This window comes from Solanum pennellii, chromosome 6 (genome assembly GCF_001406875.1).
Source record: "Solanum pennellii chromosome 6, SPENNV200".
Taxonomy (NCBI): domain Eukaryota; kingdom Viridiplantae; phylum Streptophyta; class Magnoliopsida; order Solanales; family Solanaceae; genus Solanum; species Solanum pennellii.
Window position 1 is genome coordinate 498,556 of NC_028642.1, and position 15,867 is coordinate 514,422.

Consider the following 15,867-nt stretch of genomic DNA (forward strand, 5'->3'; position numbering starts at 1 on the left):
TTTTTAGAAAAATATAATTTATACCCATAAGTTTTAAAAACTATTAAAACTAACTATAAGTTTGTATTACAAGTCAATTGGATGTTCGTTACAACAATAACAAATAGTTTCCATCACACTAGAGCAATGTGGTAATTTGGAGCGAGTGCAACAAGTATCATTCCATACATCGTGAAGTAGACGAAGCACATGATTTTATTACCTTAAGTTAATTTTTCATCATTTTCATCAACAATCATATCATTATTTAATATTCACTAAATATTTCATCACTATTTTGGTGTTCACGTAAAAAAATTATGTAATACAACACAAATAACTACTAAAAGGGTTTTTTTGTAAAAGATAAAAGTTTGGGGTAAAATTTTAATATTCAAAAGATCCCAAATAATGAGATTTGGCCCAAATACTAGAAAAAACTAGTATTTGGGAATTTGGGATATTTGCCAAAAATGTTTGCCAAATAATGACAAATTGTATGGACAAACATTATTTGCCAAATTTTTCCCCAAATATTATTTGGGAAATCTATGGCCAAACGGGTCCTAAAAGTTGTTTGTATATTACGGACCCTAATTCAGATTCACTAAAATATGACTCATGTCCTAATTTTAGATCCCAATCTGAAACCTTATTCTAGACTCGAGATCTGGCTCTCGCCACGATCCAAGGATCGACCCTTGATCTCGACTCAATTGCGAAATTTGATTTGAGAATAATTTCTGACTCAGGGCACAATTTTGGCCCTCAATTCGGGACCTAATTTTCGTTTCCGAACCTGAATGTCAACCCTAATCCAATCTCACAATCATAATCTCGATCATGACCTTGACCGAATCCAAGACTCGACTTTCGACACAAGGTCTGATTCCCACCTCTTGAATCCAACCTCGACTCTTAACATCTCACCCTAGGTTGGGATCAACGTCCTGACCCTATCTCCCGATCTTGACATGGGTCAGGAGTTGGTGGAGTTTTTAGGTTGAAGTTTGGTCTTGGGTTTCAGGTCTAGTTCTAGGACTAAGAGTTGTGTACTCGAGGTGGGATTCATGGTTGGTAGTGAGGTTGAAACGTAATTTTGGAAAACAACAACGATAAAGAACGAAAAATAAATTAGAATAAAAAATTCAAATAACAATAATTAAAGAAGTCAAAAAATAATTATGTGTAAAAAGATAAAATACATAATCTTAAAAAAAATTAAAATAATATTCTTTTTCATTTTTATGACAGTATATTAGTCACTTTTTCTTTTATAGTTTCTTAATAAGTATGCAAAATCAATAGTGAAGAACTATTATTGAACATAACGAGTATTAATTGAAACAATAAATTTAGAAAACCAAACAAATGAAAAATGATTTTCCAAACGAAGCATTTTCTACTATGTACACCAATACTAATGCATCCATTACATTCAGATCTCAAAGAACGATTTAGAACACAGATTTGATTTTGTAATGCTTTACAAATTTAATTAGTTATATGTCTTTTTTATAAGCAATCTTTATTTTTATAATTTTCTTCTAATCAATATGTAACTTGTTATTCGTTTTTGAGATAGTTATTTAATAAATAATCTTAAATTCTTTTTTGTAACTTATGAATCTTTTACATTCCAAACTATTTTTTTCCCAAACTATCTAAAAAATACAAAAAAAAAAAAAAACATTATGAAATCACACGAATCTAGAATTTGATAAGTTATTCGAATCGAATGTTTAATTTGAAAAGTTTAAAAACATATGAACAAACATTAGTCTTTAGGAGAGTAATTTTTTAAGGCTCATATTATTTGCACAAATTTTAAAATTATGAATAAAATCTAAATAGTGACCTTAAATATCAATATTTGCGTAAATCAACCAATGACGAAGCTAAAATTTCAAAAAGGCGAGTGCATCATTATAAGATGTAAAATTTATATTTATTGAAAACAAAAATTTTACTCATTGTTCTGCTTATTATTTATTTATAACTATATTTTCATTACAAAAAAGAAAAAAAAGAAGATGAATGTGAGACAATTGGGGTTTAATCCTTCATTCATAATTAGAGTTTCGGGTTCAAGTTTATCCGGGTACAAAATTGGCTTTGTTAGAAAGCATGCCCTTAATATAGGACTTTTTTAATGTGAATTTAAATTTAGTTGAGCTCCAATATTAATACCTGACACCGAATGAAAAACAAAACAAAAAAAAAACCTTGAGATGATATTAGGTACTTCCTCCGTCCCAATTTATGTTGCACTTTTTGAATTTTAAGATTTAAACAAGCCTATCTTTGATTGTAATTTTTTCATATATCTTTTAATTATTTTAAATTGTTAATTATTGTGACTTATAATACTTTTTTACATAGTTCACAAATATATAAATTTCATTTCAAAATAATTAAAGATTCCACGAGCAAATTTCCAATCAAACTTAAACTGTTTTAACTTTTGAAAAGTAAAAAATGTCACAAATTGAGACAGATGAAATAATTTTATAAATTATACAAATAATATATATCAAATTTCATCGTTTTTTTAAAGACATAAATTCGTCAGTGAAATCAACTTTTAGACCAAGTCACCGATAACTAAGGAGACCAAAGATCCAATAAATACGGGTATTTTAGCTTAGGCCCAAACCCATTATATATTGAGCCCAATTACCAAAATCGTTAATGAGATTTTTGTTTCTGTTTCGCCGGAAGTAAAAAAGTAATGGCCGGAAAAGAAGAAGGTCCGGCGATCGGGATCGATCTCGGAACATCGTACTCCTGCGTCGGTGTTTGGCAGGATGATCATGTAGAGATCATCGCAAATGACCAAGGCAATCGTACGACGCCGTCTTTCGTTGCTTTCACTGACGCCGAGCGTCTCATTGGTGACTCCGCTATGAATCAGGCCGGAGAAAACGCTACAAACACTGTTTTCAGTAAGCTCTCACCTATCAATCTCAATTTTATGGTGAATTTGTTGAATGCATTTATATATATTTGCAGAATCAGGACGATTTTTGTGCTGAAATTACTGCCCATGCAAGACGAGTGTGTGTATCAGTTTTGACATTAGATCATTTCCTATATAACAAAAATGAATAATCTAGTTAAATTTTGCTTCGAAGATTAATCAAATTGATTTTCGATAAAACGCAACTTTCCACAAGAGGGATTGGTTTGTATACTTAGCATGTAGTATGAGTATGAAATCAGTTTTGTCTTAGATCGTATCTTCAAGGGATTAGTTGTAAATTGTAAACTATATAATTTTTCGTGTAATTTTTGAATATCTAAATGGTAAATCGAAATATTTCATCCAAACTGTTCTCAATAAGTTAGATGTGCTGAACAAGTTTGGAATGATATATAGCAATACTGTCTGTTGTGCTTAACTTACAGTTAATATAATAGTATAACATCAGTTTCCGTTTTAGATCGTAATTAGAGATTTTGTGTTGTCATAGGTCTTTATTTTGCCTGGTTTTCGGATATCATAATTTTATTAAAGCTGAATGACAGAAACATTATAAAAAAAATTAGTCAATATGATTCTTGATGAGTGAAAATTTTGGAAAGAGATTAGTTTGTGGATAAAATAGAGCTAATTGCACCTGGCACATTGGCAGATGTGAAGCGCCTTATCGGGAGGAGGATTACTGATCCCACTGTACAGAGTGACATGAAATTGTGGCCATTTAAAGTTATTACTGGACCTGATGACAAGCCAATGATTGGCGTAAACTTTAAGGGTGAAGAGAAGAACTTTGCTCCTGAAGAAATCTCATCTATGGTGCTTATAAAGATGAAGGAAATTGCTGAGGCTTTCCTTGGATCCACTGTAAAGAATGCTGTGGTATCCGTACCTGCATACTTCAATGACTCGCAACGTCAGGCTACTAAGGATGCTGGTGTCATTGCTGGTCTAAATGTCACACGTATTATCAATGAGCCTACGGCTGCTGCCATTGCTTATGGCCTGGATAAAAAGGCTAGCAGTGTAGGTGAGAAGAATGTGCTTATCTTCGATCTTGGTGGTGGTACTTTTGATGTCTCCCTCCTCACTATTCAAGAGGGAATTTTTGAGGTCAAATCTACAACTGGAGATACTCATCTTGGAGGAGAAGATTTTGACCAGAAATTGGTCGGTCAGTTTGTCCTGGATTTCAAGAGAAAGCATAGGAAGGACTTAACAAGTAATCCTAAATCTTTAAGAAGATTGAGGACAGCTTGTGAGAGGGCAAAGAGAACTCTTTCTTCAGCCGAACAGGCAACTGTTGAAATTGATTCACTATACGAAGGAATTGACTTCAAATCCAGCATCACGCGTGCCAAATTTGAGGAGTTGAACATGGAACTCTTCAAGAAGTGTGTGGATCCGATTGAGATATGTTTGAGGGATGCTAGAGTGGACAAGGACAGTGTCCATGAAATTGTTCTTGTTGGTGGATCAACTAGAATTCCCAAGGTGCAGGAGCTGTTGCAGAACTTCTTTAACGGGAAGGAGCTTTGCAAGAGCATCAACCCCGACGAAGCTGTTGCTTATGGAGCTGCTGTGCAAGCAGCCATTCTTAGTGGAGAGGGCAATGAGAAGGTTAAAGATTTGCGCCTTTTGGATATCACCTCTTTATCTGTAGGACTCGAAACTGCCAGAGGACTTATGACCGTCCTGATTCCAAGGAACACTACCATTCCCGCAAAGAAAGAGAGGATATTCTCAAATTATTCTGATAACCAAACTAGAGAGTTAATTCAGGTTTACGAGGGAGAGAGAGCAAGGATAAAAGACAACAACTTGTTGGGTAAATTCGAGCTCTCTGGTCTACATCCTGCACCAAAGGGTATTCTTCAGATAACTGCCCGCTTTGACATTGATGCCAATGGCATCTTAAATGTTTCCGCCGAGGACAAGACGACCGGACAGAGGAAAAAAATTACAATTACGAATGACAAAGGTAGGCTGTCGAAGGAAGAGATTGAGAAGATGGTCCAGGATGCTGAGAAGTACAAGGCAGATGATAAAGAACACAAGAAAAAGTAGAGGGCGAGTTTCCAACTTGCAGAAGCTGATGAGTTTGAGGATAAGATGGCATATGCAATCCATTATTGCCAAGAGGTACCAAGGTGCACCTATGGCTGGTGGTAGTGGTTAAGGTCCCAAGATTGAGGAGATGGATTAAGTGATATATAGAATATCTTTTTCTTTCTATTAGTGTAGTTTAACATAGGTAGGTGGGTAGGTTTATTTGTTTTTTTTTTTAATTTTTCAAACTGGTAATGTTCATTCTTCATTCTTCTGCACCATCAATTTCGAGCTGCTAATGGCAAGTTACAGTAAATCAGTTGCTTTAAATATAAGTCAGTTCCAACATTGGGTATGTTGTATAAAACCTAATTTCTTTGCACTGATCAAAGTTTTAATCTGTATGATTGAAATCTTACGCTTATATTTCACATGCTTATATTAATCTACGAGTGAAACAAGTTGTCTAATATGTTCTAACGAAGCATTGAAGAGCAATAAGTAAAGACCACAACAATTTTTCGCGGAGAACTCCAAAAGATGTAAAAAATTACGACCTATACCAATATAATTCAGAATACAACTCTTGCAATCTTATGAACTAACTCTAATTCCTAAACTTTAAGTTATGAGTTAAATTACAACTCTTCCAGTCCTAGAAACTAACTATAATTCTTGAACTTCTACACAAAACCTATCAAGATATGTGTTCCCAAGTCTTCAAGTTATTCCAACTTAAAGATAACACCCCTAATTTAGTTTAGAACTCACTAAACTAGGATTACATCAACATTACCACTCAAAGAAAAACTCCTAATACATAAACTATATAATAGGATCGGTTCTTCAATGTATTCCTTCAATCTTTTGGTAGCCCTTGCAAAGTTAATTTTTCAATTGCCTTTTTTTCTCGGCAAGTGGACAAGTATTCTGAATGACTTCACTTCTATTTAAGAACAACTTTTAGAGAGTTGTTCTTCAATTCACACTTCATATTTGCTCGAACTTTCTTGACTTAAAGTTCTACTTCAAATCAAACTTCTTGCCGCTTTAGAATCCCTCTTCAAATCAAAGTCATTGATTTTTTTGTATCGTATATTTTCAACTCTTCAATTCAACACATGTTTGTTTCTTTCAAGTTTTTCACGAAACTATCATCCATTCCTTTGAATATAAATATATATATTTTAAATCAAATTATGATTTTAATTAGTTATATTTATATTCTTAATATTGAATTATTTTTCTATTTGAATTATATATTTACCATGTTTACAAACAAAAAATTATACACATTCGTCTATTGAAAAACAAACAATCTTAATTATTTTGTGTTTAAATCTAGAATAACATCTTAATCATATATATGTGCATTCAGATTCAAATATCTTGGTCTTAATGTCAAGACCGTGGTCTGTCGTGGTGACACCCACACTAATCCATCAATGGGAAAACCAATTACTAACCCAACTCAAAACTATATTCAAACATATTGTACTAAACAACTCACTACATAAACACTAGGAAAAATAGTCCAACACAAATAAAAGATTGAGTTCCCATAAATTCAACTAAATCATCATAACAATTGTCAAATTTAACCCTTAGAATCCGAAAGTCATCATATTAAAACTGCAATTAATAGTCGAAACTAGAATGCAATCTCGGAACTAAAACATAAACATAACAATCTAAAATGTCTTTGTCTGAAAAGATGGAAAAGAAGATTTGGAGGAACTAATGACTTCCCAAAAGAGTAGTTCACCTTTAAATTCGAAGTCAAGCGTCTCTTAGCTGAGGTCGTATCAACCATTGGAAGATGACATGTACTCCACAAGAAAAAACAAAAGTGTAATTTCAATACACAATCACAATTTATTGGTAGGATCACACAATCAAGTGTAAATCATGAATGTAAACAGATAAGCACATCACAATAAACACTTGCCAACACATCTAAATACATAAGCTCCTAATCACAATATCCTGAATCAACCAATACTTGAAACATATCCCACATGAATTACAAAACCTGCTTCACTCAGGGAATCATAACTATACATACTCAAATTGTTAGTGTATCAGCGCGGTACCTGAGCTAATCAGGGATAGTATTTATATCAAGCGTGATATCCAAGCTGACGGCTAGTATTTCTATACCAGTGTGGTACCTAAGCCAATCAACCATCACAAACGACATGTACAATCATAATTACAATCACAATGAAGAATAACACTTGAAACCACAAGTTAAATTAAAAGGTCCATTGCATGAGATAATTTACATGATATCATTTCATATGTTTCCCTGTGTTTTCCCCAACATGCATTGTATTAGTGGTACTATGAAGTAGTAAACATGTATACAAACATACGTACAACCATCACATACCCAGAGGCGGACCCACATGGTGTCCGCCGGGTGCTCGAGCACCCATTAACTTCGTTACGGAATATATATCTATGTAGAAATTGATAGGTATTTGTATAAAATTAACATAGAGCACCCAATGAATAAATGATTTAGTTGGCCCAATGGCTCCTGGATGGGTACTTAAGACTTTTTTAGTGTTGTTGTACCAAGGTTCAAATCTCATTGTTAACACATATTTTTTATATTTTCACTTTAGAGCACCCACAACCTTAAACTCCTAGATCCGCCACTGCACCTACCTCAAATCAAGCATGAATGGTCTTAAGAATCCAAACTTTTCTTTATTGAAGTGCATTGACTTGTTCTTGGTCTAACAATCAAAACTGGTCTAATTATACCTGGATCATGATCAAATCCCAACTCTAGGCCAAAATCTCATTCTATCCAATTCAGGACTTTTCCCACTATTAAATCAAGTCAAAATCCTCAAAAAGTAATATCCTAGATTATGAAGCTTAAGAATCTATTTACAAGATAGGCAAGTAATGATTTAACTTTACCAATGAATTTGGTGAAAATTTTGATAGGACATGCTCTAATTCGCCTCTGTTAAAACCATATACAGGACTTTCCAATCATAAAAGACTTTAACCCAATTCGATGTTCGATACTACTACCAAAATAATTAATATAACTATGTGCACAATTTGCTCATTACAAAGAATGAATTTTTTACATTATTTGAAATACTTTTCAAAACATGAGACATGTTTACCTTCTTAAAAACATGCACTAATGAACTTATCTTTCAAGTCGAATAATTCACATAGGTACATATGTATATGTATATATATAAATAAAATAACATTAGAAGCTGTTAAGTACTTATGAAATAGAACTTTTAAACTTTTTCTCGAAACTCATCTTTACTTCCTCAAAAACTTAGTATAAAACGTAAGAGTTGACTTTGAAAAACTTCTCAAGATTTATATCTCAAAATAGGGTTCATGTTGGATAATAGACATGAACAAATAACCTAACCGATCTCAATAAAAATATAGAAACTCCATACTTGAGAATAGAATTCCAAAAGAATCAAGAATTCAAAAACTCAAAATCAACTTATCTTAAGAATACTCAAATATAGGGAAAGAATCCTTGCTTACTCTTTTAGTGCCAAGAAAATAGATGTAGGGTGTGATGACGAACTAGTCCAACACTATAATAGCCATATTACATACATGAAAGAACAAGGTTCTTGAAGAATCTTAAATAATAGTGAAGAACTTTATTAGAAGCCTTGAAACCCTAACTTGAAGTAGAAAAATCAAGAAAACCATTCTTGAGATATCTTGAACAAGGGCTCTAAACCGTCTATTTTACAACAATGAGTTTAAGAGCTTCGGTTTATCCAAATGGAGTGATCAACTAAATCATCTTGCTTATGCAAATGATACCATCATATTCACATTTGCGGACAAAAAAATCTATGCAATTTATCATGAAAACTCTTCCGTTGTATGAAGCTCAATCAGACCAATTTATTAATAAAGGAAAGAGTTTATTTTCAAGTTCAGCAAAACTGCACGTCATTGTTAAGAAAGTGAAGGATATTACTAGATTTATGAGAGAAATCTTTCCATTGACTTATCCTGGTTGTCCCGTTGGACATTCTAATAAGAAAAAGGTCCATTACTCAGAACTAATCAAGAAGATTTGAAGCAAAATGTAGGTGTGGAAAGGTAGGTTTTTATCTTTTAGAGGAAAAGAAGTGTTGATTAATCATGTATTGCAAAGCATTCCTACATACTTGCTATATGCTATTTTCCCTCTGAAATTTGTTATAAAAGATATACATAATATTTTTGCAAAATTCCTATGGAATTCCAAGAAAGAAGGGTGGGCTAAACACTAGATTACTTGGAACAATATATATTTACCAAAGGATGAAAAGAAACTTGGTTTTAGATCTCTATATGATGTTTCAAAGGCGATATTTGCTGATTATGGTGAAATTTTTGAACAATCAACACATTATGGTCTAACTTCATATGAAACAAGCACAACAAAAGACATGACTTTGTTGGCTAATTTACGCAATCTCCAAGGGATCCTCGAACAGATTGGACAGTAAATGAAGATATTGTGTTTCACAAACTAAAATATGTACGAACTTAACAAGTACATCTGCAAGGAGAAGATTCCCCATTGTGACGTATTATAATAAAAGCATACCACATTTTTTCTACAAGTTTGTAATATCTTGATAAAAAAATTGTGTGATGCCATTCAATGGATAAAATCAACATGAAAACGGACTAATAATATAAAATATATTATTAAAATTACTAGTGAAAATTACATGATGAACAGAACACTTAGTACCGACTTCGATCGAATCTTAACTATTGAACATTTCATAATGAACACAACACTTAAAGATAACTCAAATGAACCATGACATTTAATATAATATTTAAGTGTTGTGTCCATCATGTAATGTTCATCACTTATAATTCATTCGAAGTCAGTACAAAGTGTTTTGTTCATCATGCAATGTTCACCAATAATTTTAATTATATATGCTATGTTATTAGTCCATTGTCATGTCGATTTTATCCTTTGAATTACATATCATATTATATTCTTCATTAATATATTAGAAACTTATAAAAAAAGTGTTTTACATGTATTTTCATATATCACGTTGGGATATCTCCTTCTTGAAGACAACTTGTACAATTCGTAGATATTTTGATTTTTGAGTCACAACATCTTCATTTAGTGACCAAACTGTTCGAGGAACCCTTGGAGATTAAGTAAATTTGCTAGTAAAGTTATGACTTCCCAAGGTAGTCAGAATTCCTTGAGATTAGGAAGGAAAATGTCCCTAGAGAAAATCATGATTGTTTTGCTTCTACATGTAGAAGAAATCTTTTAGATTTAGAATTCTTTTTATGATTTTAGCATCAAGAGAATTAGATATATATATTGTGGCAATTTAATTAGTTTGAGTAATTTTGTTAACAAAATCATTTCCAGACTTATACATGATAGGTTGGAAGGGAAACTGCCAAAGCTGATATATTCTAACCAATCATGATTTTTTTAAAGGAAGAAATATCACTAAAATAAGTGTTGTTGATACAAGAAATAATCTCATAGATAAAAAAAGATGGAAGCCTGCTAATGTTGTCATCAAGTTAGACATAGCTAAAACTTATGATAGTGTGGACTGAAAGTTTCTAATTAGTGTATTGGAGATAATGAGTTTTGATAATATGATGTTGGATATAATTTGGAGGTTGGTATCAAATAATTGGTACTTTGTACTTGTTAATGGGGAATCTAATGACTTCTTTCACTCCATCAAAGGGATAAAATAAGGAGATTCTTTATCTCATGCACATTTTATAGTATCATCTGAAGTATTATCTAGGGATCTAATACATTTATTTTACAACATTGAGTTTAAGAGCTTCAGTGTACCCAAATGGAGTGATCAACTAAATCATCTTGCTTGAGCAGATGATACCATCATATTCACATCTGCTGACAAAAAAAGTATAATTAATCATGAAAACCCTTCGGTTGTATGAAGCTTAATCAGACCAACTTATTAATAAATGAAATAGTCTATTTTACATGTTCAACAAAACTGTATAAGTCATAGTTCTAGAAGTGAAGGATACTACTGAATTTATGAAAGGAAACTTTCCATTGACTTATCTTGGTATTCCTATTGGACATGTTAATTAGAAGAAGGTCCATTACTTAGAACCAATCAAGAAGATCCAAAGAAAATTGTAGCTGTGGAAGGCGAGGTTGTTATCTTTTGGAGGAAAAGAAGTGTTGATTAATAATGTATTGCAAGACATTCCTACATACTTGCTATCTGCTATTTTCCCACAAAATGTGTTATATAACATATACATAATATTTTTGCAAAATTCCTATGTAATTCCAAGGAAGAAGAAAGCGCTAAACACTGGATTGCTTGGAACGATAGATATTTACCAAAGGATGAAGGGGACTTGGTTTTAGATCTCTATATGATTTTTCAAAGGTGCTCTTTGCTGAATTATGGTGAAATTTTAGAACTACCAACACATTATGGTCTAACTTCATGTGGAACAAGTACTTCAAACGACATGACTTTGCTGGCTAATTTACCCAATCTCGTAGGGATCCCTCAAACAAATTGGACACTAAATGAAGATGTTGTGTTTCACAAATTAAAATATCTACGAGTTGTACAAGTACATCTGCAAGGGGAAGATTTCCCAACGTGATATATGATAAGCATAACACATTTTTTTCTACAATTTTGTTGTATCTTGATTAAAAAGATTATGCTATGCGATTCAATGGATAAATTAACATGACAACGAACTAATAACATAACATATATAATTTTAATTACTAGTGAGCATTACATCATGAACAGAACACTTAGTACTACTGACTTCGACTGAATCTTAACTAATGAACATTTCATGATGAAGACAACATTTAGGATAACTCAAATGAACCATGATATAATATTTAAGTGTTGTGTTCATCATGTAATGTTTATCAATTATGATTCAGTCGAAGTTAGTACTAAGTGTTTTGTTCATTATGTAATGTTCACCAATAATTTTAATTGTATATGTTATGTTATTAGTCCATTGTCTTATTGATTTTATCCTTTGAATTACATAACATAATATCTTCTTCATCAAGATATTAGAAACTTATAGAAAAACCATGATTTTCATGTATTATCATATAACACGACGAGAAATCTCTTTCTTGGAGACGTGTTCGTACAATTTGTAGATATTTTAATTTGTTAAGCACAAAATCTTCATTTAGTGTCGAATTTGTTTGAGGGAACCCTTGGAGATTGAATAAATTAGCCAGCAAAGTCATGACTTCCCATGATAATCAGAATTTCTTGAGATTAGGAAGGAAAATGCCCCTAAAAAATATCATGATTGTTTTGCTTCTACATGTTAAAGATCTCTTTTAGATTTAGACTTCTTCTTATGATTTCCGCAGCAAGAGGATTAGATATATATAGTGCTATCCAATTAGTTTGAGAAATTTTCTTAATTAAATCATTTCCAGACTTAAACATGATAGGTTGGAAGGGATACTGTCAAAACTGACATCTCCTAACCAATCAAGATTTGTTAAAGGGAGAACTATCACTGAAAACATGTTGTTGGTACAAGAAATAATCTCATAGATAAAAAAAGATGGAAGCCTGATAATGTGGTCATCAAGTTAGACATACCTAAAGCTTACGATAGTGTGGACTGAAAGTTTCTAATTAGTGTATTGGAGATAATGAGTTTTGATAATAGGATGTTGGATATAATTTGGAGGTCGGTTGCAAGTAATTGGTACTTTGTACTTGTTAATGGGAGTCTAATGGCTTCTTTCACTCCATGAGAGGGGTTAAACGAAGAGATTCTTTATCTTTAGCACATTTTATATTATCAACTGAAGTATTAACTAGGGCTCTCAACCATCTATTTTACAACAATGATTTAAGAGCTTTGGTTTATCCAAATGTACTGATCAGCTAAATCATCTTGCTTATGTAGATGATACCACCATATTCACATTTACTAACAAAAAAATCTATGCTATTAATAATGAAAACTCTTCCGTTGTATGAAGCTCAAACAGACCAACTTATTAATAAAGGAAAGAGACTATTTTACAGGTTCAACAAAACTGCACAAATCAGAGTTTAAGAAGTGAAGAATATTACTGGATTTATGAGAAGAAGTTTTCCATTGACTTATCTTGGTTGTCCCATTGGACATGCTAATAAGTAGATGGTCCATTACTCAGAACTAATCTATAAGATCCAAAGCAAATTGCAGGTGTGGAAGGGGAGGTTGTTATCTTTTGGAGGAAAAGCAGTATTGATTAATCATGTATTGCAAAGCATTCCTACATACTTTCTATGTGTTATATTTCTACCAAAAGTTGTTATACAAGATATAAATAATATTTTTGCAAAATTCCTATGGAATTCCAAGAGAGAAGGGAGCGCTAAACACTAGATTGCTTGGAAGATATATATTTACTAGAGGATGAAGGTGGACTTGGTTTGAGATCTCTATATAATTCTTCAAAGACGCTCTTTGCTGAATTGTGGTGAAATTTTAGAACAACCTACACATTATGGTCTAAGTTCATGTGGAACAAGTAGTGCAAAAGACACAGGTAGTAGAATGAAGACGGGGCTCTCAAGTATGGAAACTTATGATACAGGCTAGAGATTCATTTACCAGGAAATTTGGTGGGAACCAAGAAATGATCAGTGTAGTGTTTGGTTTGATAATAGGACACAGTTGGGGGCATTGCACTACTACTTGCATATTATCCATGATCATGGTCAATAATAGTAGGTGCTTGTTGAGGGATGAACTAACACCTTGCTACATGAGAATTTGTCAAAAGAAGTTAGTAACCACATCACTTTAAATTTGGGTAGAATACAAAGATCTGATGAAAGAAATAAGCCACGGTGAATGCCTACTAGTACATGTAAATTCTCTATTGATAGTTCTTTGGAGTTGATGAGAAGGAAAAATGATAAAGTTGATAAAATCGTGTATATATGGGAGAAAAGGTTGCCTTTTAAAATCTCATTTTTGATGTGGAGACTATGGCATATGAGGATCTCAACGGGGGAGGTGTTGGTGAGAATGAGAAATGTCAATTCTGTCCAGAGTAGTATCTGCAACACCAATGCGGAGGAGACATGTGATTATCTCTTTATTCATTTCCCCATATCATACTGTGTATGAAGACAATTTGTATATATTGCAAGTATTGAAGGATCAATGGCTCAACTAAGACTGTTGATACAATTATGGTGGGAAGGAAGCAAGTTGAAACCAATGTTACATGTTATTTTTATTCTCATTATTTAGCAATTATAGAAGAGAAGGGATATCGCTTAGAATGGAGGATTCATGTTGACTCATAACATGGTTAGAGAGATTAATTAGCATCTGTATCTCTTTGCCAAAATAGATATCCATGACTGAAAAATATTTCCAATATATTGTCTATGATAGTTAAATTATTAGAAGAATACTCACCACTAATATGTTGTGGAGGTGTGTAATGGGTGCATCCTCCCGTATGAAGATATAAATGTAGTACTGATGGTACTCAATAAGGAAACTAGTTCTACAACTTTTTATATTCGAAATGAAGAAGGAAACTTAAAATTTGCAGAAGCTAATTTTATTGAAGCATTATGCAATAATTACAGAAGAGGTGGAGGTGATTCACACATACATGAAAGGAAACAAATTGACAGATTATTTAGCTAACCACATTGTTCATTTTGCAGGTACTACTGTCAATCGATTTAATATTACACATGAACTACCATAACTAGCAAGGAAAATCTTACTGACGAAGCAAAGAAAAATTCCACATATATAGATTAAGAAGATGCAAAACAAGGGTTTCAGCACATAACTAAGGAATTAAGAATTATAATGAGAAGTCAATGGAAAATGAACATCGGATGCAAATAAAAGAGATATAGTAACACCGAAGTCAGTTTCACATATCGATTGTTGGTAACAAATTGGGATTACTTGAGTCGAAAATACCTCTTGGAGATGGATCTCTTCACAGTGGTATCAGTTCTTTGGAGCTCATTCTGCGTAGAAGGAAAAACTCAAGAGGAATTATCAACAAGGCTGATTCTTAACGAAGATTGTCAGGTTGAGGCTACAAGCTGCTAGATCTGTTGTTGAAACCCTTTTTGAGTTGAAGAAGTCTTCAAGGAGATCGATTCCATAAAACTCGTGAGATATTAGGTGTATATATGGAATTCACTCAAGCTCAACAATAATTCAAAGAATTTGGGGCCATTTTGGAGGAACATAGATAAGCATTTTAAATGGAGAAATGCTCTTGGACAACGGCGTTTGATAACTTGCCCTTTTTAGCTTTTATTTTTTGTTATTAGTAGATAAACCTAGGTCACTTTTGGGCCTGGGGTATTCCTGTATTATTTCATTTTAAGGAATAAATGGGTCATGCCCAATGTTGAATTAACTAAAAAATAATAAAAATGCATACGGTACATTCACATTGCATTTCATCATTATGACAATTATAAATATCATGCCATCAAATTACCTCATATTGATAGCTTCTTCTTCCCCCTCTTCCTCTTTTTTCTTTTGCACAACGCTAATCTCATGTTTAATCGTTTTTTCCTTACTAGCAATGAGAACTATTAGAATTGTCAAAATGGGTTAGCCCACCCCATTTGGGCTAATACATACAGACTTTGACATTTTACAGGTCAGGCCGGGCTAACCTCTTTTTTGTGTGAGCCAAAAAATGATCGGCCCAACCAATGCTTGCCGGGCCAACTCACTTTTTTTAAATTACATTTTTTTATAATTATTAAATTTAATTATAAATTACAATTTAAAAATATGATCCTAAA

General features: G+C 32.6%; 1 protein-coding gene and 1 long non-coding RNA gene across 2 annotated transcripts; one reads left to right on the forward strand and one right to left on the reverse strand.

Moving 5' to 3' along the window:
- Positions 1-2,661: 2,661 nt before the first annotated feature.
- Positions 2,662-5,286, forward strand: LOC107021810 (probable mediator of RNA polymerase II transcription subunit 37c). Its single transcript, XM_015222524.2, has 2 exons — positions 2,662-2,924; positions 3,615-5,286. Exons 1-2 carry the CDS (start codon positions 2,711-2,713, stop codon positions 5,024-5,026), a joined length of 1,626 nt encoding a protein of 541 aa, XP_015078010.1. The 5' UTR covers positions 2,662-2,710; the 3' UTR covers positions 5,027-5,286.
- Positions 5,287-6,538: 1,252 nt separating this feature from the next.
- LOC107023236 lies at positions 6,539-15,378 on the reverse strand. Its single transcript, XR_001457202.2, has 2 exons — positions 15,017-15,378; positions 6,539-6,837 (listed from the first exon to the last, which is right to left on the reverse strand). It is a non-coding gene; the product is annotated as an uncharacterized LOC107023236 (long non-coding RNA).
- Between the last annotated feature and the right edge of the window lie 489 nt (positions 15,379-15,867).

Excerpts from the sequence above, each read along its gene's own strand:
- LOC107021810 (XM_015222524.2), top strand. The coding sequence starts at position 2,711 with ATGGCCGGAAAAGAAGAAGGTCCGGCGATCGGGATCGATCTCGGAACA. Across the intron at positions 2,925-3,614 it reads CGCTACAAACACTGTTTTCA|ATGTGAAGCGCCTTATCGGG; the intron begins GTAAGCTCTCAC and ends GCACATTGGCAG.